This window comes from Leptidea sinapis, chromosome 5 (assembly GCF_905404315.1).
Source record: "Leptidea sinapis chromosome 5, ilLepSina1.1, whole genome shotgun sequence".
NCBI lineage: Eukaryota > Metazoa > Arthropoda > Insecta > Lepidoptera > Pieridae > Leptidea > Leptidea sinapis.
The window spans coordinates 9,492,634-9,516,186 of record NC_066269.1 but is presented as its reverse complement, the minus strand read 5'-3'; the positions used below and the strand labels follow the sequence as shown (position 1 = coordinate 9,516,186).

Here is a 23,553-nt window from a genome sequence, read left to right as displayed (position 1 = left end):
GAAGCTCATTGTCGCTCAAAGGGCAAAGTAGAGTTAGGAGAGGCTCGGAGTTTCCTTGCGAGAACGAATCAGAAATGAGGAGATCCGTAGAAGAACCAAACCGACACGACTAAGATGGTTGCGAAACTGAAGTGGCAGTGGGCAGTGCACATAGTTCGAAAGACAGATGGCCGTTGGGGCAGCAGAGTCCTCGAATGGCGACTACGTAATGGAGCACATAGTGCTGGTTGGCCAAGGTTGCCGGAGTGGGTTGTCGTTTCGGAAACCATAGATTTTTATGTGAGGAAAAACACCAAAATTAAATAGTATAGGTTCTTTATTATAGTAATTGTTCATTTCATTTAAGGCTATGGGGAGGATCAAAAACTGTACATAATATTATTATAATTGAATGTCACCTAAGCTAATGAGCGGATGTTAATGGGGATTACTTCATGGAGTGCAGTTTAGTCCAACTTCAGAGATAGGATAGTCTATATTTCGATTTGGGACCCATAATTATTTTTATTTCCAACATTTGTTTGGTATGGACATATTTTCTATGAGAGAATTTACTGTCGCACGGTTTGACAGCAATTTCAATAAAACAACAGGGAGCAAATTTTACTATATAATTCTTGTTGTTTTGAAATATTATTGACAAATTCATAAAAAAATACAACGTCTGTCGGGTCAGCTAGTTGCAAAATAAAATCCCAAGGGTGATACCCTCCAAAGTAAGGTCAATTCGACCTTGACAGACGAAAGACGACTAACAAGTACTGATAATTCCAGTCAATGTGCCCGTTTTAACTGATAGTATTGATGACTTCAACTTGCGATATTTGGTTACGACCCGATCGTCCATCTCGTGTTGCCCTTGCTCCTATTGCCGCCTATTCACAATCGGCGATTATACGCTAGCACGATCGTGTGGAGGGCTTATTCGGTTCTCGTCACCGATCATCGTCTATACTCGTCATAATAATCGTGGCGATTGGTGACTTGTCGGTTTTTCGGACACGCATCAAAGGGAATTCGCTTGTAGTTGCGTGCATGTGCCCACACGATCGCCGGTCATTCATTCACTGGAGCACACTGGACAGTATTTTGCATCACCACGGTCGTCGCGGCGTTGTTTTGTTTTCCTTTTATTTCGACCAGTGGGAGGTTCCTTTGCACAGGATGCCAGCTAGATTATGGGTACCACAACGGCGGCTATTTCTGCCGTGAAGCAGTATGTGTAAACATTACTGTGTTTCGGCCTGAAGGGCGCTGTAGCTAGTGAAATTGCCGGGCGAATGACTCAAGTGACGAGCGCAATTGTAGTGCCGCTCAGAACTTATGGGTTTTTTAAGAATCCTGAACGGCACTGCATTGTAATAGGCAATCAATTACCATCCGCTGAACGTCCTGTTCGTCTCGGCCCTTATTTTCGTAAAAATAAAATTATATATCGCGAGTACGATATAGTGACTACTGGGTATGACAAATGAAGAAATATTTAAATTCATAGAACTTTATCAGAACTAGAACTTTGCTTAAATAATGTATACTTAAATTAAATAAATGGTTGCAACAGCTATAAACTCCACGTCCATCTTGAAGGACTGTCGCTCAATAAATGATCACAGACGATTAACTTGTCGATGACAGACGATCATACAAGTAACGATTATCGCCGGTAGTGGAGAGGAGGCATGCCGTTGTTGGCACGTTCTAGTGAACAAACCTAATTTTCAATGTGACTGATGACGACCCCTATAGCCCAGTCGTTAGTGAGCCTGCCTAGAGGTCCCGGGTTCGAATCCCGGTATATGCAATCATTTATATGACGAATATGGATGTTTGTTTCCGAGTCAAAGATAAATGAACCTCTTTGGGAAATGTTTGAATCTGAATTTTTGATCTTCAAACCGTAAAGTAAACGATTTTAAGTTTTTCTCATCAGGACCTTCCCAACGATATATTGTGGGGCTATGTAGCTATTGTTTTTGTGGTTAACATAGGTAAATTGGTTTAATTTTAAAATGTCATATATCAAAACGACCGATTGTTATGCATTTATTTGAACCGATTTTTTGATTTTTTTTTAAGTTTTCACACCGAGCAGGGCTCAGCCACCCAGTTCAAAGTGATAGAGCTAGCATATATTACAGCAGAATAATAGAAAACAAATCTATCTAATACAGTTATATTTATATAAAAAAATGCATCTCTCTTGGTTTTTTAACTGACTTCAAACAAGGAGGTTCTCGTCCGTATGTTTTTTTTTGTTACCTCAGAACTTTCGACAGGGTGATTTTTGATCTTTCTTTTTTTTTATTTAAAAGCTGGTGCTTCCTGTGTGGTCCCATAATTTGGTTCAGATCGGACAATGGCATCCATGAGAAAATCATGTCTTAAATTTTCTGTAAGTATGTGCGTGACAAATTTACGAATAACCCAACATCGCGCCACCAGAATTCGATGATTCTTTATTTTATTGTGTCCTTCACATCATCTATCCATCAAAGATAGTTTAAAATAACAATAATCGTAACTAGAATAAGATTTATTAATTAGATTGTCTTAGAAGACGTAATTATTTTTATACTTTTGAGTGCATATTAGTATCTATTGTTTTGGAATATTGTTTTTGAAGTCGGTTGTTTTTGTGAAAATTTTTACTCCAGGTCGATTGGGACTTCATGACAGCATTGCCAAAGATAATCGTTTGAAATTTTGTCGGGTCATTATTATGCTAACATGTTTAATGTTATCAAATACTAGCTGGCAAACGTTGTTTTGCCAAAGTATATGTAGTGTTCGACCGTTTTTTCTCAGACTTATTTTTTAAATCAGACTATCACGAAACAGTCTTTTCATTTTTCGGGTTAATATTGACAATCATAAAAATGTGGCTTTCTATTGGGAGAACCGCGGCCTCCGACGCGCTATGTATAGGCACGCTCTCGCCGGCCCGGCCGGCCGGAACCGTCGCAAATGCAATTTTTGAATCTGTAATATCTTCGACAATATTAATTAAAGTCATATGTTGTAAAGAGCCCTATAGATTTATATTAAATTAACAATGTATTTAAGGTATTTAATTAGATAAGGATTAATGCTTTATTGGTTAAAGTCGCTTCGAAAATTAGCCATTAGTTGTCGTAAAAAGTAAATGACAAAAAAATATTATTGTGGGATATCCAAAGGAGATAGACATATACCATAGCGGAGTTTTCTGTAGACCTTTTCAATGTATACAATACTTAGTATATTATTTTGATAAATCTCGTAGGGTTCAGCCTGCGTTTGCAATGTAAGCGGAAAAAATGTAATTATATACGACATCACATTAGAAACCTCAAAAATAACAGTATTTCTCCACTATTTATTGGATGTTATTATACATATAACCTTCCTCTTCAATCACTCTATCTATTAAAAAAAACTGCATCAAAATCCGTTGCGTAGTTTTAAAGATTTATGCATACATAGGGATAGAGAAAGCGACTTTGTTTTATACTATGTAGTGATTATTAAAGTAAGTTTCGTGTAGTTTCTACAGGCGTCTCCACAATTACTTCTGAGATGTGGTTGATGAAGGTTACTCCACTTCGCAGCTTCAGTTTGCGTATTAGACTTCGCACCAAGAGCAATAAATATATGTGGAGCACTGCAAACAAAGAATACTTCATATTTTTATCACTCAGTTGTTATGGTGGCACTTCAGATCACTATTCGTATTCGCGTGTTTGTCTTATTCGCCTTTTCTCGCCATATACGCCCGTTTTTGGTTCTTTTCCAAACATGTCAACGATGCCGAAAACGTCCACAAATCGGTCTACCTTATCTCTTTATATATAAGAGATTTCCACCTATATGTTGACTCACCACGACATCTCTGGAGATTTACGGCCGTTCCCAATATTCAGTCTATCTTTTACTTGAGACAAAAATCGTAACTATCCTTTACTTTTCTGTACAATAAACTTATCAACGTTAACTCACCTTATCCATGCACGCTGACTGCCAATGGGACGACGTATAGCTTACCAGCGATATAAAGTTTGAATGGAAATTGCAATTCACGCGTCCCAATATAAGGCGATAAGAATGACTTATTGGGTATATTGGGACAGCTTCAGATTATTGACAGCTAATTACTGACAGTATAAGGTTTATCGCTATTTGTAGATATTATATATTGAGACCGGCCGTTAGAAACTTGAAATTAGGTTAAAATATTACTTTCGTCGGTGAGAGTTCAGTTAAGAACGGATTTTACTAATTTGCACCCGCAAGAGTTTTTTTTATCATTAACAGAACAACGTCTAACGGGTCAGCTATATAGTATATTTTTTTTAATGTAAATAAGGGACGAGACGAGTAGGACGTTTAGCTGATGCTAATTGTTACGCCCTGCCCATTACAATGCAGTGCCGTTCAGGATTCTTGAAAAAGCCAAAAATTCTGAGCGGCACTAGGTACAATTGCGCTCGTCACCTTGAGACATAAGATGTTAAGTCTCATTTGCCCAGTAATTTCAATAGCTACGGTGCCCTTCAGGCCGAAACACAGTAATGTTTACACATTACTGCTTCACGGCAGAAATAGACTCCGTTATCTAGCTGGCATCCTGTGCAAAGGAGCCTCCCACTGGTATTACTTCATGCATGTTTTATGTACGCATAACAAATACTGGTGATTAGCATAATGGAAACATTAAGCCACTGCTGCAGTCAACACGGCATGTTCGGCATGCTCGCTGTTCATGAAAGATATGTAGGCGGTTTATATTCCTATTAATCGGACTTCAACAAGAAGCGAAGATAGCCGAAAATAATGCGAACACCGAATAGCGATGTGAAGTGCCATCATTAAGTTTTTTAGTTGAGTTCCTGGGCCAGGGCGTATCATGCTCGTTTAAACGGGGTCTTAAGTGCTCGTGGCGGCGTAGACGTGGACGGGTAGAAATGCCCTAACATAATTATATGCAAGGGAAGCGATGGCTGGGCCACGCATTATGCTTGTGAACGAGCGCTGCTTGTGGTGTCCGCGTAAGAATGCACGTGTTTCTATTATTCATTCATCATCAGCCGGAAGACGTCACTACTGGACAAAGGCCTCCCCCAAAGATCTCCACGACGATCGGTTCTGCGCTGCCCTCATCCAACGTATTCCGGCGATCTTGACCAGATCGTCAGTCCATCTTGTGTGGGGGCTACCAACACTGCGTCCTCCGGTACGCGATCGCCATTCGAAGACTTTTCTGCCCGGTGGGCGGTGCCCATCTGTCCGTCGAACTATGTGGCTCTGCCCACTGCCACTTCAGTTTCGCAATCATTTGGACTATGTCGGTAACTTTGGTTCTCCTACGGAACTCCTCATTTCTGATTCGATCTCGCAGGGAAACTCCGAGCATAGCCTTCTCCATTGTGTTGTTGTTGTGTTTTTATAATTATTACGAAATTTTATAAAAACAAACCGAAGACTATTAGAATATTACTTACCAAATCCCAGGAATATGAAACTACCCTCTATGAATAGGTATTCTCTGTTTCGAAACATAAAATCGTAGTCTATCACGACGAACGTCACAACAGTTGCTAACATTGTTGTTACTTCATAGTAAAAGTATACGCGTAGAAGTTGTACTGTTTTCTGAAAGTGATATCATATATTTGACATACTTTGCATGTTATCTAGCCTAAGTAAGCTTAGTATGTTACTATGGATACAACGTTGTTTTTAAAATAATATATCTTACCTAATATTCATATAAACTAAATCATTTAAATCTATTGCATCTTTTTGCTCTTAATTATGATTTTAATTATTATAACACTAGAAATAAGGGATTGCTTTTAACTAATACTAGTAGGCTTCATAAGATACATATTAGCTTTAAGGGTAAATGTATACACTTTTATAATAAAGTCCCAGCTACTGTTCAGGCATTACCTATAAATAATTTTAAATGTTTTATTTAAAAAATGGCTCTGTCGTAAATCTTACTACTCCACAGCTCAATATCTAAGTGATCCAAAAGCCTGGGACTAGATTATGTTTATTTTGTAGAAATAGCAATGACAGTACAATATTGTTGTATAAAAAGAGCAAAAAAAGGATGCTGGGAGTTTCTTCTCTCGCAGAGCGCCATTTGTTTCAGTTTGCAGTTTGCAGTAGTCAGTATCTAGTAATTATATTAGAAATGACATCAAAATACCTTTTATAATGGTGATAGAAATATATAAATATATATAAGCTTAGATAATTTATACGTCTAAATGTACTGTGACAGCTGAACATTATAAAACCAGGCCTGGTTGTCATGCGTGTCTTAACAGCAAGAGGCTCTGTAGACGTAGAAATTATCTAAGATTATAAGTTGTGCCGTATTCACCATCGAAGTAGAACTCGATTAGAACACTTTAAACTAAGCTACTACGCCTGTAAAGGATTATTAAGAGAAAAATTTAAAGAAATAAACATTTTGACTGTTGCATCTCAATATATTCTTAATAATGTTCGATATGTTTATAAGCACATTAAGGAATTTGCTAGAAATTGTCACAACCATAATATTAACACGAGGAACAAACATTAACTTGTTATGCCTAATACTCGGTTTAGTCTAGTTACAACATGATTTTCTTAATGATATCGACAATTTGAATGAAGCGGTCACCCTCAGGCTCTTTTATTATACATTTTAATGTACGATATTACATTGTAATCATATTTTTATAAAAATATAGGGCTGAGTTTCTTGCGCCTGTTCTTATCAAGTCTGTGGCAGTCTATTTTGAATAGGTGGTGGTAGTTTCTGACGATCATTAAGTGATTTTGAAATAAAATATTTGAATTTGCAACGAGTTCAACAGATTCAATTTGGATTTCACCAACACAAACTAAACGCAGCTACCTAAAGCCTAAACGCATTTAAATGCTGACCGCCAAATTTTCGACGTTTAACATGTTTGATCGAGTTCAAGAGCTGTCATTGTCGGTATCGTAATAGAAACATCGACATTTAACCATTTTGATTTTGTTCATACTTATCAATATCAATTTTGACAGGTATTTGATACATTCTATTGTTTATGACGTCATGTAAACTCAGTTTACGCCAATACGCTCAAATGTAATGGTGAAATCGATTTGTGTTTAATTGAGATCAAGACTGGCATTTACGTAAAAATGGGTTTTATTAAACTCAGTTTGAAGCGTTGTTAGTGAAGTCCTTAGTGGGTTGACTGTCACCTAACTATATTATGTATCTATAAACATACATTATATTGCTCCTTACGCTTGGAGCTCTACAGATATTGCGGGACACATACAGGAATGTAGTGCAACCATCCACACCCTCCTGCCGGCCTTTATGGAAGGTGTGCCCCCTTTTTTGAAGGTCCCCGTTATCGTTTGAAGACAGGCACAAGGTTCTAGACACATCTTTCTTTTTTTATGGGAAAGGAGGACAAACAAGCGTACGGGTCACCTGGTGTTAAGTGATCTCAGTCGCCCACATTCTCTTGCAACACCTGAGGAATTTCACGAGCGTTGCCGGCCTTTAAGGAAGTTGTGCGCGCTTTTGAGGGTACCCATGTCGTATCGTCCCGAAAACACCGTACAACGAAGCTCATTTGACAGCTTGCTTTATACGTAGAAGAAAGTGCCATGAAAGCAGTAAGAATTATTGAACTCTTTATATAAAAACTTACTAAACCTACTAACCTTGTGAGCTCCCACTAATAGAATAACGGTAAACACTGTCTCCGCTATGTACATTAAGAACAGAAGCCATGACTTTACGAAAAACGTAATTCCTCGGTATGGCACTAGGGTACGCGATTGCAAGATATCTTCGTGAAAGTGTATCTCTACACCTATTATAAATATTGTGAAGACCTGAAAAATTTACATTTATTATATTATATGAGATTTTATTAGATTTACGATGTTCATTTCGGATATACTTGGAAGAAAAGGCGAAGTCTTTACAAAACCTTGGTGTATAAAGTACGCTTGAGCAAATTTGGTCTAATAATATTCATATCAGTTCATTTGATAGCATACGATGAAGAGCGGCTCGAATTATTGCCGATCAAGTCATCTCCAGGCCAGAAGCCCTATTACCAAAATTGAAATACGTTGTTTCGGTTGACGGATTGTACATTTTCCTACTACGAAAGTGTTTCGGATCCGAAGATCGATTAGACATTTGTTCTTTCGTTTACCTTATTCCCAAAATTCACTTCACATTTACTTTTTCTTATGTTTCCGAAACGAAATCCGTCCGCACTATTCGGACCGGAAGTACTTTGGTAATAGGATTTAAAAGTTCGTCGTTCTTTCGTTTCGGACAAAACTTCGGCTTTCGATTTTGGTAGACCTCCTGATTCTTTGGCGTTGTATCGAGATGTGGGCTCGGTGAGTGTTCAGACAAGTTGTTCATATTGATACCAGTAGTAGAATCCCATCACCTGATATTTCTTCAAAGTACGAAATACCCGCATCGTTTTGACATCTGGCATTCTACTACTAAAGCCACTTTGTGGATACTATTACCAGCTGTAGTATTCCCGCACCGATAGAACTCAGGGACAAGCTAGGACCATACTTCCTACACCTTTAAGGCCAGCAACGAATCTCGTGACCTCTAGTGTTGCGGATGTCCATGGGCGGTCGTTACGTGATTTCCCATCACTTGATCCTGAGCAACCAAAAAAAAAGGTATTATATATAAATATAAAATTATGTGTTATGCACTATATATGAAGCAGAAAGACGGTGTTGGAGGTTATTACTGAGCAACGAAAAGGTACAGATCCCTGTAATAACTTTGTTGGAAAGGTCTTGATGAGAAAAACTTAAAATCCTTGGGTTTCTAGGTGGTGGGATCAAAAGCTTTTGAGATTCAAACATTTCCCATACACATTGAAAATTATAAGTACCATTGCTTAAACTTAACTAGGTTTGCATACAAAGGCAAGATACACGCCAGCAACAAGAGCATCGTCGCTAGTCTGCATAACGTTATACTCTGCTTTTAAGTTAATTAAATCTAGGTTTTTATATAGTATCAAACTCACCAGGCTAATATAACCGAAACATAGTACGCCTTGTCGTAATGGTACACAGAAGCAGCATCGGCGAAACTCTGGGATTTCCACGCGCATTCTTCGCCTTAGAAAAATATCCGGTTAAATCAAAACTATGGAATTTTCTAAAATTGTAAGACACCAGGGTAGCTGAAATTGATGAAGCACTTTATGAGCTCTTATTGTATCTTTTTAAATCTTACACTAAGTCACTTAACAAAAATTGCACACAAACGTAAAGAAGACAGAAAGAAAATATAGACGGAGCGTTAGGAATTGTGCGACACTTATAAAAAATTGCATTGAATTTAACTAATTAATAAATGAATTATTTTTAGTGGCAGGTTTAAGATTGGTAGTGAAGTGTCTTTATAACTTCGATATTATTTTGTAGAGTATTTTTGCAGCCATTTTTTTGAGTCACACTCACGTAGTTAATTAATTTTGAGATTGAGTTGAATCATTTTGCACTTGCATTTATTTTTCACGATATAATTTGCATACTTTTAATAAGTGAACAAATTGTAACTTATTACCTTTAAGTGTCGCCAAACTTTAGCGATGTACATCATGTTATTTTAAATGTCCTCATGCATCGAACGCATTATTTTTGGTAAAACTGGACCTAAGGAATCCTCAAATATTTTTTGAACTGAAACGATGTAAAAAAAGAACCACAACAATTAAGGTTCATTAGTTTATGTAACTGTTCACTGACTGCGAGTTGTCAAAGCAATAAATGGATTTGTCCCTAATCCTTAATTTGTTAATTCTCGTTACTGCAAGATAAAATGCGTGAAGGCAACTATTTATTCAGTGGTAGTTTAAAATCGTTTACAAAGCAAAAACAAAACAGAATTCTTTTAAAATAACGATGTCATGGCCTCACTCAAACTAGTGCAACACTATTTTCACTGTCTTTGAATTTAGCGCGTGTGATCTGTCTACGATATTGCGTTGGTCTGACAACGTTAATGTTCCTTAAGAAGCAGTCTCTCCTGACTCTGCCTTGCAATTATTCTATTTAAGATGCGGAAATTCTATTGTGAGCCATTTTAGTTACGATTCTTGGTCATTTGTTAGTGTTATCATTTGTAAACATGCATGTTTTATGCTCGATCTTTTATGTTTAGATTCTTTTAGGTTTTATGTTCAAAACATTATTTTAATTTTACGGCTCATACATGGATTATCCTTTGGGTTTTTTTGATTTTTTGAACCGATATTCATCACATGAATACAATTATTTATATAAATTTTATCAAATTATTAGGTATTAAATTTTGTATTGTGCTGTAAATTATAATTATTTTTTTATCACACTTACCGTAATGTCTTATTCTATGATACCTTTTAACAGCTGTTCATCCAATGATGTTCTATATAATTATATAATTAATATAGGTATAATTCCCAGTCTGATAGCGGAACGGTAAAAGTGTGCTTAAAGGCAATAAATACATAATAATAAAAGGTATTTATTTCAGGCATAATAAAACTGATAGTTACAAAAAAAATTTGACACTGTAAAGGGGTGCCAAGTTAAAAGTAAAATAAGACTAACTAAAACTATATAAATATTGCACATATTTGTGCAGTAATTTTTTGTTGTTTTTGTTCTTGTGAATAGAGATCCAGCGCTTAAACACTAGACTCCTGATGTCGTCAGAGACCGCCACTAGTATTTTGTTGTGGGAACGTCGCAGTCTCAGCCTGAAAGAGGCAAAGTGAGACCGGGTTATCGCGAAAAAATCGGGGACCCCAGCGTCTGCGAACATGCCCGACGCGCTGCAGCACCGCTGGAGCCGCATAAGAGCCGGGACGCATCATTGTACTGGACTCTTATTCTGCTCATAGCTTTCAGCGAAAATGTTATCCACAGTTGGCAGGTGTACATGCCTAAACAGTATGCCTTGAATAATGCGGTTTTTACATCCTTGCTTCATTTTGCAAATCGTCGAGCGAGCATGTTGCCTCTGACTGCAAGGGCCCTTCGCTCGCGCTCAATGTCATCATCGTCATACAACCGTTCCGTCAACAAATGTCCTAGGTACCTTTACTGCTTAACTACACCAACCACCATGCCATACAAAAATACACGCGGTACTCTCTCCAGAGGCTGTCTTGCCTAAACACTACTATTTCAGTTTTAGAAATGTTGTATTTCAGTCCGTGCGCATTTCCATAATGCTCACAGACCGAAAGCAGCTTCCTCAACACCTTTATCGAGGGGCTGAGGAGCACCATGTCATCTGCATAGCTTAGGTTATTCACGCAAACGTTCCCTATATGGCAGCCAATCTTGGTTCTCCTCAGGTCCTCAATCAACCCATTGACGTAGAGATAAAACAGATCCGGAGAGGTCACCCCGCTGACGAACTCCACACTCTAGCCTATAATTGCTAGAAGTTGCGTCGCCCCATTTCACACAGCTCGTTTGGTTTCCGTACCAGAATGTCAGCAGCTCAACCACTTGTGTGGGTACTTGTGACGCTAATAGCAAGGCCCAAAGGATATTGTAGTTGACCAAGTCATAAGCGCGGCTAAGGTCTAAGAAGCACGCATAGACAGTAGTATTTCTTGATGTGTAGTAACTAACAGTTCCCTTTAAACTAAATATAGCGGCATCTGTCGAGAGTCTGGGACGGAAACCAAACTGCGCGTCATCAATTTTGATGTTTTTAAGCAGTTCAGGATAAAGAAGACGTTCTAGAATTTTGCCTAGTATCGTACCCAATAAGATAGGTCGATAATTAGAAGCAGAACTTAGATCAGCCGTTTTTATCTTCACGATCGGAACTACAATTGTGTGCATCATGGCCTCAGGCAAATAAATATTTTTAATGCAATGGTTAAAGAGACAACATAGATGTTTATAAATTTTATCACTGGCCCAGATTACTTGCTCAATACTGAGCCAATCATGTCCGGGTGAATTACCACGCTTCAGACTCAGTATAACTTTCGAGATATTCTCACGTGTAAATTCAATGACGTTATTATTGTTACTAACTTCAGTATCGAGTTCGGAATCTGCGGCCAAAGGGCTTACTTTGAACCTACTTGCAAACAATTCAGCGATACCGGACGGCTGCTGCAACCCTCCACGGATACAGGTAGACTTTGCTTATGATTTAAGTTTTTTGTTGCATTCCAAAATTTAAAAAAGTTTTTGTTACTTTTATGGGTAGCTAATATATTCATTTGACACCATTTTAATTTGTTATTGAATAATTTACGGCTATTTTACATATTTTCATATTAAACACCGCCGGAGGGTTTGCCAGCAACCGTCTAGCTTTTGAAATAAAGCCTGGCTTCTTCGTGGCTATCTCTGACGTGGTAGTTCCAACCCGGTACCTTCTTACTACCACTCTGTTCACATGAACGACAACTTACAATAGCAGCGTTCTGAAAAACATCCGTTATATGCCTGTAGAGTCTATCTAAATAATAATGGTGGTCCCGTATATGAACACATTTTAAATAATTATCATAGTCACAAATATTAGAATAGTTTAAGCTAAATAAATCTTAATTATTGTAACAAAATTCGCCATAAGTATTTATTTGACTTGTAGTTCTCTCGCCCCATTTTACATACTTTAGAGAGTCCGGTCCACAGGAGGTAGCTGAACTCATTGTCACTTCAGAGATATTACACTCAATACTCATTGGATGGTGATCGGAGCTTCTGACATCATGGGTAACATACGCGGAGACCACGGACGACTTCGCTACGCAGCCGAATGATGTATTGATGGAGTGCACGAAGTACGTAATGTAAGCACACTTTTCTCCTTAGTCGTGTGTCAATCACCAAGCCTAAATGTGCCTTAAAAAGTGCTCAAAAAATACGATAATGACGCAAAAAAAAGATGGTGTGACTTACCACCAGTAAGTTTATTTTATTTATATAAGATTGGTTTGCAAAAAGCGTAAATAATTTAGTAAAACGAATATTTTTTTGTTAATATGGGTCAATTATTCACAATTATCCACATCCCTTTCTCTCCCGCTCATTAAAAAGATAGAGAGATGAAAGTGACGATAACGCGACCAGCACACAGTCAGAAATGAAAACTATAGAGGCGCTCTTTTTTAAGGCCCAGTGAACAATAATTAGCAATATTGTATTTTGTCTATAGAAAACCATTGCCGGTGAATGTGAACGGCTTATAAGAACGTGAACAATTACAAACTAGTGCTATTTAGACGGTATCATAGACATCGTTTCCTTGCAAAAATTAATACTTATTTTACACCGCAAATCTGTAAAAGCTAACCTTTCCCATCTTTGTCGTACACGAGACAACGAAAGAGAATTGGCACCAGTTGGTAGCAAGAGGGAGAGATGTGAATAATTATACAGGCCAAATGAGTCGAGTGTCATTTGCTCGAATCATTTCCTCGAGGCTGATTTATATTTCAGCAATAAACGATTAAAGCGTTTAAAAATTCATGCTCAAAAAGTTTGATGAAACTTTTTTAACATTAAAAGTATTGAATCTTTTTGTAATGTCAAATTGACGAACACACAAAAGTCCAATTTAGCCACATTTTTAATGTGACAAAAGCTGTCGTACAAAGATATGTTGATGTCCGCTTGCACTACATGTTTTCCAATAAGATACCCTAGAAAAGATAAGTCTTAAAGTCAATTTTTTAACAAATTAAATTTATTTCAGGGAACTTAACATTTTAATAACCAGTTTGCCGAATTATTTTTTATGAATAAAAGATTATATTTGAGTGTTTGTTGCTCTTGTAATGAGAGCAACAAACAGTTACCTTAAGTTTTCATCATGAATCATTCATTTCAGTCTGAAGACGTTCACTGCTGGATAAAGGCCACCCCAGAATATCGCCATGACAATTGGTCCTGCGCTGCTCTCATCTAACCTATTCCGGCGATCTTGACAAGATCGTTGGTCAATTTATGGGGGCCTACCAATACTCCGTCTTGCGATCCCTGGTTGCCATTCGAGGGTTAAAGAGTAACAAATATATGCACAAACCAATAAATAAACATACAAACTTTTGCTTTTATAATATGAGTGTGACTTTGATTAAAACCGTAAAAAACCTCAGACTGAACAGATCTTGATCAGAAAATAGGGACAGACTGACAAACGTAAAACTTATAGCAACTGTCATTTTCGTCATGGTTTAAAAAAATATCTAACTGCTACTACACTGAGCTTAAACTGAAAAAATGTTTACATTGCTGCCTATTGACCAAAAATATTTTAAACCACTAGAGTAAACGCAGAAATGTATAGATATTAGATGTAGCAGTTCGCCTTTGCTATTGTGTGACGTAAATTATCTACATGTATAGAACGTTATTGTGTTCAGCAAATAAAAGTGAAAATAACAGTATAAGTGTTGCATACGTGTGTTTCCCAACGTAACCAGTAGTTACAGACCTCCATTTCCTGTGGTTCTCGAATCTTTTTTGGTTTCTTTTACTGGTACTTGGTTTCTTATCAACACGTTTACACTTTCACTCTGTAATTTATTTAACCTGATTCCTGCCGCCGAATTTCACCTTCGCACGACACGCCACAAGTTAGGATATCATCCCCACCATCTGGATGTGTGGCGGTCCTCCACAGTGCGGTTTTCAAGAAGCTTTCTCCCTCGTACTACAAAGCTGTGGAATGAGCTTCCTTGTGCGGTGTTTCCGGGACGATACGACATTTCAAAAACCTTCAAAAAGACATTTCACCTTCAAAAAAGCGCGTACACCTTCCTTAAAGGCCGGCAACGCTCTTGTGATTCCTCTGGTGTTGCAAGAGTATGTGGGCGGCGGTGATCACTTAACACCAGGTGACCCGTACGCTCATTTGCCCTCCTATTCCATAAAAAAAAATATTTAGTCAATCTCCTTCCTTCAATCCTCTTACCTTAAAGGTAATTTAGAATCCTCGCTTATATTAAAAATGCAAATGTGAGTTTGTTTGATAAGATATCACGCCTTCAACTAGTTCTACTTCAACAATGATCATGAAATATCGCACATAGTATATTGTCGGGGCTACAGAAAAGGTATAGAGTATATTTAAGAGTTGAAAAAAGAGCTTGAAATGATAATATATACTTGATAATAATATTACTAGCGGAACCGGCAGACGATGTCCTGTACACACGTCTTATTGAAAAAATCGGTTCAGCCGTTGGGAGGAGCTCACTAACATACATACCCATGGGCAGGAGATTTATATATCGACAGAATTGAGAATCTAAACCTTTCTCAGATTCACTGGAACACACATAAGAAAATCATCAACATCGGTCCAGCCGTTTAGGAGGTAGTTGAATTGTGAATCTAAACCATTCTCGAATCCACCTGATGACACACAGAAAGTTTCATTAAAATCGGTCCAGCCGTTTAGGAGGAGTTCACTGTCAACACACGTACAGAAGAATTATATGTATTAAGATATGAGCATTTTCGAAATCCAGGATGGCCTCTGCGAAAAATTTTATTTTCAAAAATATAGAAAACGTTTCCAAGGTTTTTGGGGTGACAGAGAATGAGTTTGGGATCATTTTCAAATCCAAGATGGCTGTTGGGAAAAATTGTAATTTAATAATATAAAATTGTAAAAATTGTAATTATGATTTTGGGATTATTTTTTAAATCCAATATCGAAAATAGGAAAAATTGTGAACTATGTTCTACATTGTTCTAAGTTGTTAAGTTTTTTAAATACCTATGTAGGGATTTTAAATACCGTTTCTGCATAAGTCCCTCAATATCCGTAGCGTTGCAAGAGTACGTAGCAATGTAATGAATGTACTTATATGAGGCAATTGACCCACAAGGAATTAGCACTCATAACATTTACTATTTACCTTCTTATTGAGATTTCAGTGGCTTACACACTGTATGAATTTGCTCCAGTGCCTTGAATTCACTTATTGTTAGCAGGACGAGCATTCACCACAGGCAGACGAATGGATCAGCAATCGCCACTCGGCACACGACGCCATTGTTCTACTGTTTAAATGTAATTCGCCATTTTGTGCCAAGAAACAAAAAATACTTCGTTTTAATTATTTTTTATTAAGAAACCAAATCTAGAGAATTATCCAAACACATTAGGAACAACTATACTTGAGCATACGACATTGTCCTTTATCTCATGGTTCACAAACTGGTAGAGTTGGTTCTCATAGCTCACAGCTGGTGTCTCCAGTTTTTTGAGAAAACTTCGCACAAGTAGAATCAAGTAAACGTGTAAACCTGTAAAATACATCAGTGTGAGTATCTCTAAATTTAGATCCAGGTTTAAACCTAATTTTTAAGAACCAGAAATTGTTGACAATTTCACGACATGATAGATTGTAAAAATATAAATTATCGTATAACGAATGGATCATCCTTTAGAGTTTGAATTCATTGTTTGTATAAGGATGCTTCGTATACATGATGGCCGAGATTCATCGCATCAAACCAATATAATGAGTTATTGACTAATCGGTTGACCTGGCACCACATGGAGAAACTGTTCACTAGTTGACGCAGCGACCGGCCATCGCTCCCTTCGCACACATTTGAGGGAAGGCACACGACGCCGGCGCAAGCAACTGTTTGTGGCGAATAGCGTTTTTTTTTATGAAAATGAGGGTTAGACGAGCAGGACGATCAGCTGATGGTAATTCATACGCACTACCCATTACAATGCAGTGCCGCTCAGGATTCTTAAAAAACCCAAAAAATCTGAGCGGCACAACAATTGCGCTCTTCACCTTGTGACATAAGATGTTAAGTCTCATTTGCCCAGTAATTTCACTAGCTACGACGCCCTTCAGACCGAAACACAGTAATGTTTACACATTACTGCTTCACGGCAGAAATACGGCGCCGTTGTGCTACCCATAATCTAGCCGGCATCCTGTTCAAAGTGGCCTCCCACTGGTAAGCGTGCGGTGTATAAGGTGTATAATATTTCCCTACTGCTCTGGGAGCCTGAGGTGATAGAATGTAATTTGTACTTACATAATCCTGCAAAGAAAAGTCCACTCAAATCTAATACCCACATGAAGGAGGAGCTTGCTGAAGTAAAGTTCAGCAGTTCTAGTATGAACATGGTTACAACTGTGGTTATTGCGTAATATTTGAAGGTCTTCAATGAGGGTATGTGACTCTGAAAATTGATTAACCACTGAATCTTATATCTTTAAACGAGCAATTTTTGTATATATAAAATCTGAATCTCGGAAACGGCTACAACGACTTACATAAAATTTAGTATACAGATCCTCTGTCTGGGGGGCGGTAAATCGATCTAGCTAGGTTTCAATTTTAAAAAATGTAGTTTTATCCGTGTTTTAATGAGAAGCAGTTACAATAACATTAGAATTCAAATAAGACTATTAAAACTAATAGTCGGAAGCAAAAAAAAGGCAAAATACAGACAAAATTATGAAAATTTATTTAAAGACTGAAAAATACTAAAACAAAGTTAACTATTTAATTACAAAAGAAAATTATTATTCAAATAGATTTAAAAACCCAATCCAACTGAGAGAATAATATATAGAATACCCAAAATATGTAATTATTACGGGGAAAGGTTAAGGGAATATGTTGTACCTAAACTTTATAACAGTATCGAATGGTTAAGAGAAGATAAAGAAGACTGTAAAGGAGTACTTAAGAAAAAATTAAAAGAGCACTTCCTTAACGTCTCCACGTAAGCCTTAATATAAATTAGTATTTATATATTATATTTATATTAGTAGTATATAGTATAGTTTAGTTTAGTTGTTATATGTAAACAGGTAAGATTTTACTATATTTTTTAGGAACATTATGAATTAATAACTAAGTAATGTATTATGTGTGTATAAGTTATAGTGTAGATAACTTACAAATTAGGTATAGTTTAATTTATTATAGATGCACGATATTATAATATAGTTTAAGAGCGTAAACTCGCCAACAAATTAAAATTTAAGTACCAACTGTGCATACTTTAATAATTAAAAAAAAAGCTCAGCTGAGATGAGATTTTGGGTGATGCGGAAAGCAGAAGACCCCGGTTCGAGGTCAGGTGGGCTATTAGTTTTTTTTTTGTTCAAGTTTTGTACATTCTTAAAAATCCGAGCAAGGCTTGGTCGTCCGGATATTAATTTATTATATGATTAAAGGAAAACAAAATACGCTGGTAAGTCAAACGCTTTCCAGCGATGCCGGGCCGTGGAGCGGAGATGGAGACGGATGGAGATCAAAGCCACTTGAGAAGCTACTGGGTAAATGAGACTTAACATCTTATATCTCACGGTGAAAACGCAATTGCGATGTCGCTTAGAAATTTTGTGATTTTCAAGAATGCTGGCAGCACTCCATTGTAATGGGAAAACGGCGTAACACTTTTATTTTTGAGGAGAAGAGGAGAGGAAGAGGGCCAAACGAGTGTACCTACGGGTTACCTGATTTTAATTGATCACCGCCGCCCACATTCTCTTGCAACATCAGAAGCATTGCCAGCCTTTTCGAAAAGTGTAGGGGCTTTTTTGAAGGTACCGATTCTGGAAACAACTCACAAGGAAGTTCACAGCTTGGTTGTACGTGAAAGAAAATTCCTTAAAAAACCACATTATGGAGGAACGTTACACATCAAAATTTGGGGGATCACTTACCATCACATGAATGTTGTGTTCGTCTCATCAGATTTTTCATAAAAAAGTTTTCAGTCCTTTTTTGGACACTGGAATTTTTATATCAGATTTTAGCCAAAGATGCACATACCTTGTGAGCTCCATAGACTAATACAACACTGAATATAAAATCGAATATGTAAAGAACGAGGCACATTTCATCTTCGAGGATGGAAGTAGCTCCGTGGAAGACCAGAGAGAGTCCGTAGCCGTGGTAGACAGTATAGCTGTACACCCCGATCATAAATGCAGATATAAGCTGGAAAGATTAATCTCTGTTTATATGGTGTTTACCATCAGCTGAACGTCCTGCTCGTCTCGTCCCTTATTTTCATAAAAAAAACCTGTTATTAGGGTTGTCAACCGTACTCAAAAATAGAGTTCTGTACTCTATTTCGTGTAGGTATACTTTATAATCTACAACATTCACAGAGCACCATAATACTCTTTTTACTTAACTTGCTGGTATTTTTGCATATGCAAGCCATGCTGCTAGCATTATACCAAAAAAACTTTCTTATAGAAAAATATACCTTCATCTGATTCCTTCACCCAAATTCCACCTTCGCACGACCCGCCACAAATTAGGATATCATCCCCACCATCTGGATTTACTCGGTTGACACGGCTCACAGTAAAATCTCCCATGTGACGTCCCATATCATATAACAGGATCAAGGTCTGATCCAGGCAGGTTGGATGCCGTTGCAACGTCGGGACCTGCCTGGACAAATGATGCCGTTGCCTGCCACTAGAGGTCAGGGACTTACTCACAGAGAAACACAGACCCACTAGAGTTTACGATAGGTATACGTCGGTCGAGAATAGGCACCACCTCCGCTACTTACAGCGGGTGGTACGTGAACGTATTGCGGAACTCCGCGGCGAAAGATGGGACCACTTGCTCGGCAACCTTAAACCATCACATGTGACCTTCTGGAACCTGACTCGCGCATTCAAACAGGAGCCGCCCACAGTGATTCCTCCGTTAGATAGACCGGGACTGCCGCCGGCGCTCGATGACGATGAGAAGGCTGAATGCCTCGCCGACAGTCTCGAGAGTCAGTGCTCTCCAAATGCATCAGCCGACCCGACACACGTTGACAAAGTTGATCGTGAAGTTGAACGTCGCTCCGCTCTGAGCCCTTCAGCTTCACTCCAAGAAGGCCTCGGGGCCCGATACTATAAACATTAGGGATCTTAAAATCCTGCCCTCCACTCTTAATACTTTATTGGTTACTATTTATAATATTCTTTTGTCTAACAGCGCGTTCCCCGAACAATGGAAGGAGTCCATTGGTATCGGTATCCCAAAACCAAATAAACCAAAAGCCAATCCGAGTAGCTTTAGGCCTATTAGTTTATTTAATTCAATCGGGAAGCATTACGAAAGACTAATTCTCGCGCGTCTTAATCATAACATCCCGGAGCTTAACCTGATACCCGACATACAGTTTGGATTCAGAACCGCTCACTCGTGTCCCCAGCAGGCTCACCGACTCACCGAGTACATCCCCATACGGCGTCAATTCCACGCTACCACGGCAGCCGTGTTTTTCGATGTCGACAAGGTATGGCATAACCGCTTAGTATCAAACTGTATCAACTGGGAGTACCTTCCGATATCGAGTAATGAGCACCCTATCCTCACCCCGACCAATCAGGTCTGGCGTGCCACAGGGTTCAGTCGTCTCTCCCACTCTATTATCGCTCTTCACGAGTGACATGCCCAAGTTTCCGAGTGTCCAGCTCGCTCAGTACGCTGACGATACGGCATTCTACTTTGGCTCCAACCGCTCAACCTTGAGCAAGAACATTAAAGTGCTTAAAGCCACCGTCGATGAACTAGGCAAATCGTTCAGAAAATAGCGGATTGAAGTGAACCCCACCAAGAGTGCAGCGGTACTCTTCGGTGACGCGAATAGCATCCTAGCTAAAAAACAACCGATCAATATTATTAAATTGTATGAAACACCCATACCGTGGGTGAGGGATTACAAGGAGTCACGTTCAACAGCAATATGAACTTCAAGAAACATATCGATACGGTATACAATAGAGCCCGATTTGTTCACAGTCGCCTTTATCCACTTGTGTGTGGGCGAAGCAAACTTACGCTCAAACACAAGTGACGCTGTACAAAACCATCCTACGGCCCATACTGTCATATGCACGCGTCGAGCTACTAACACCGTTTGCAAGTAGGTCAAAATAAATTCACGCGCACGGCAACCGGAGCCCCGTGGTTCATCCGAAACGTAGACCTTCTATCGTAAATATATCGCTACGCTTCTTTGACAAGGCGCCTAAGCATCCCAACATCTTGGTTAGGAAGGCATGTGGGTACACCTCGCTTCACCACAGTCTCAACCCAATAAGACGTCCCCGGCACGTCATGGTAGACCCTGATGACGACATCACCATCGCGAACGCGACACGCACACAAACACCGTTTGGGTTTCCAGTAGCCTTATTGAGGCGCGAAGATAGAACTTTGTACATTCTAAGTGCCTCTGGGCCTCACTGGCCAAATGTTTCGACACCATACAGCACAAAGGTGTATGAGTATGACTCACTGAGACCAACATTTTTGCGATGCTTGCTGTCTTCGGCAGTCGAAGCAGCAGCCCCAGCACCAACTGACTTAGACATGAGAAGAAGAAAGTTTCACCACAGTTTCCCCATTATAATACTCCATTCGATAATCTAGAATGTGCATATGCATAATAAGCAGTAAGGGCTGATTTGATCCAGTTATGGTAAAAAAATAAGAACTCCGTGTCACCTTACATAAAAGTGTAGCACCAAAACAAGCCGATAAACGTGTAAATACACAGCCCCACGCACACACTTACACTACTACATGCCGGTAGGCGGTCATTACGAGAATTGTCATCGTCTGTGACAGTTCAGTTTTCGTCTTAATAAAATCTTTTAAAAATACCGTCGTGCGTTGTGAAAAAGTGTCAAAACGATACTATATAAGTATAGCCACAATATGGCCATATGTGATTATTTAAGGGAGAAAAAATCGTGTAACTAGTATCCCCTGTAACCGCACACACACACACTAGCATAACGGTACTTCACTTGCTAATATCACGGCGCGGAGTCCTTCTTTTTTTACTCGTCCGTGATTAGTAGATAAAAAATTGCAATTGTTTTACTAGACTATATGGCCACCTCACTTGCAGAGCACTACACCCTACAAACTCACATACCATCAAGATCCGAGGCGTTCATTCACAGTGAATATAAGGATCTTTTTAATATTTCTGTAAAAACTTTGTTAAAATAAATCTACAAGAAATAAGAAAGACACTGGGATCACATATCATCAGTAAGTATTTTATTAATTTCAATGTAAAATGACACGAAGCGTATGTTACAAAATTTTAAAGATGCCATTGAGTGTCAAGATGCCACGCACACAAGCATCTAATAGTTGCCGCAAAAAAGCTATTGTTGTTAGGTACAACAGGTACTTAATCTATGCTATAATAGTTACAGTATAATCACTTGGTCATACTTAACAATTACACCTGTGTATATAGGATCTTATTACTTATCACTTACACTGTTTACATATCCAAAAGTAAGTATACCTCTTCTCAGAGGAAGACAAAAACAACATCTGCCAAACTCAGGAATCTCACACAACATAATTGAAGTTGTTAGAATCTTAATTCAAAAGATCTTTCAGCCACTGAGAATCGAAAGTCAAAGTTTTGACTTTTAAAAGAGATTATTTGAACGAGTTTATCTCATCGCGATTGCTGACAACTGCATCGTGAACTGGATTGGCGTCAATTGGAATCATTGTGATGCAATTGAATAATAACTGTGACGTAATATTATTAGGTCAAAGACTCTTCTCTGTCTATGAGAGGGAAGGGTATTTATTTCTAGGTAAGCATTAGAGATGGTAAAATTTAAACATATTTTTAACCGATTTCAGAAAAGAGCAGGTTCTCAATTCGGTTGCTATTTTTTATGGTTGATTTATTATCCAATTTACTTGATTATTAGATGCGAAATGTTTGCCATTTGGTCCCATAAAAAAAATACATACTTTGGCCCTGTAGTTTTCATTTTATGAATATTTTTGCTTACGTGGATGATGTTATTAAAGTTTGTGTACTACTTTTTTAGGAGTTTTCATTTAGATTGATAATATATTATTATTATTAACACGTTTGCCGATAAGTGGGTCTTAGGTTTCCTGTCATTCATAGCTAACAAACGTTCTTCACGATATTTCAGTGTCTCACAAGTGAAATAGGATCTTTATTGTTAAAGGCACGCGGAATCTTTCGAAGGCCTACCCATAGCTACTAAAATTACTATTTAATAATAAGACAGTTTGCAAAGATAAGGATATTTATATGAAAAAAGAACTAGGAAGATTATACAAAGAAACAAGTAAATCAATTCGGAAAGATTACCAAAAACATAGACAAAATATAATTAAAAATAACCTTAATAAATATAGGAGTACAAGGAGAGGTTTTAAGGAGCTAAGCATTAATAAATCGTGGATACCTAAACTTAAACGACAGTCAGAAGAAACAAAAACAAGAAAAGATGTAATTAATCAAGCAACTATTTTCTATGAAGATTTGTACCAGAGAAAAGACAATGACCAAATACCTGAACTTAATATTACTAACTGGGAACCTGATACAAGATCTGTCAAACCAATAGAAAAAGAAGAAGTTTACAAACACATCAAACATCTAAAGAATAAAAAAGCCCTGGGCCAGACGGACTCAGCAATGAAGTTATTAAACTAGGGGCACCAATTCTAGTA

General features: G+C 38.1%; 2 protein-coding genes across 3 annotated transcripts; both read right to left on the bottom strand.

Annotated features, from left to right (window-relative positions):
• Positions 1-437: 437 nt before the first annotated feature.
• Positions 438-10,017, bottom strand: LOC126964439 (uncharacterized). Of its 2 annotated transcripts, none has more exons than XM_050807542.1 (5): positions 9,608-10,017; positions 9,063-9,221; positions 7,705-7,878; positions 5,478-5,628; positions 438-3,640 (listed from the first exon to the last, which is right to left on the bottom strand). In XM_050807542.1, the coding sequence occupies exons 2-5, from the start codon at positions 9,147-9,149 to the stop codon at positions 3,504-3,506; spliced, it is 549 nt and encodes a 182-aa protein (XP_050663499.1). In that variant the 5' UTR covers positions 9,150-9,221; positions 9,608-10,017; the 3' UTR covers positions 438-3,503. The 2 variants fall into 2 exon arrangements, with proteins under 2 accessions (XP_050663499.1, XP_050663501.1); XM_050807544.1 differs by having other exon boundaries at positions 9,961-10,013.
• A 6,103-nt stretch (positions 10,018-16,120) lies between these two features.
• Positions 16,121-22,541, bottom strand: LOC126964438 (uncharacterized). Its single transcript, XM_050807541.1, has 4 exons — positions 22,320-22,541; positions 18,835-19,002; positions 17,080-17,227; positions 16,121-16,323 (listed from the first exon to the last, which is right to left on the bottom strand). The coding sequence occupies exons 1-4, from the start codon at positions 22,404-22,406 to the stop codon at positions 16,166-16,168; spliced, it is 561 nt and encodes a 186-aa protein (XP_050663498.1). The 5' UTR covers positions 22,407-22,541; the 3' UTR covers positions 16,121-16,165.
• Between the last annotated feature and the right edge of the window lie 1,012 nt (positions 22,542-23,553).

What these genes read in the sequence shown, in the direction of transcription:
- LOC126964439 (XM_050807542.1), bottom strand. Translation starts at nt 9,149, where the DNA reads ATGCGCGTGGAAATCCCAGAGTTTCGCCGATGCTGCTTCTGTGTACCA. An exon ending in TATTAGTGGGAGCTCACAAG is followed by an intron (nt 5,629 to 7,704) that starts GTTAGTAGGTTT and finishes TATCACTTTCAG; the next exon opens with AAAACAGTACAACTTCTACG. An exon ending in TTTCATATTCCTGGGATTTG is followed by an intron (nt 3,641 to 5,477) that starts GTAAGTAATATT and finishes CTTTGTTTGCAG; the next exon opens with TGCTCCACATATATTTATTG.
- LOC126964438 (XM_050807541.1), bottom strand. Translation starts at nt 22,406, where the DNA reads ATGTTGTGTGAGATTCCTGAGTTTGGCAGATGTTGTTTTTGTCTTCCT. An exon ending in CTTTTGGATATGTAAACAGT is followed by an intron (nt 19,003 to 22,319) that starts GTAAGTGATAAG and finishes TAATCTTTCCAG; the next exon opens with CTTATATCTGCATTTATGAT. An exon ending in TAGTCTATGGAGCTCACAAG is followed by an intron (nt 17,228 to 18,834) that starts GTATGTGCATCT and finishes ATCAATTTTCAG; the next exon opens with AGTCACATACCCTCATTGAA.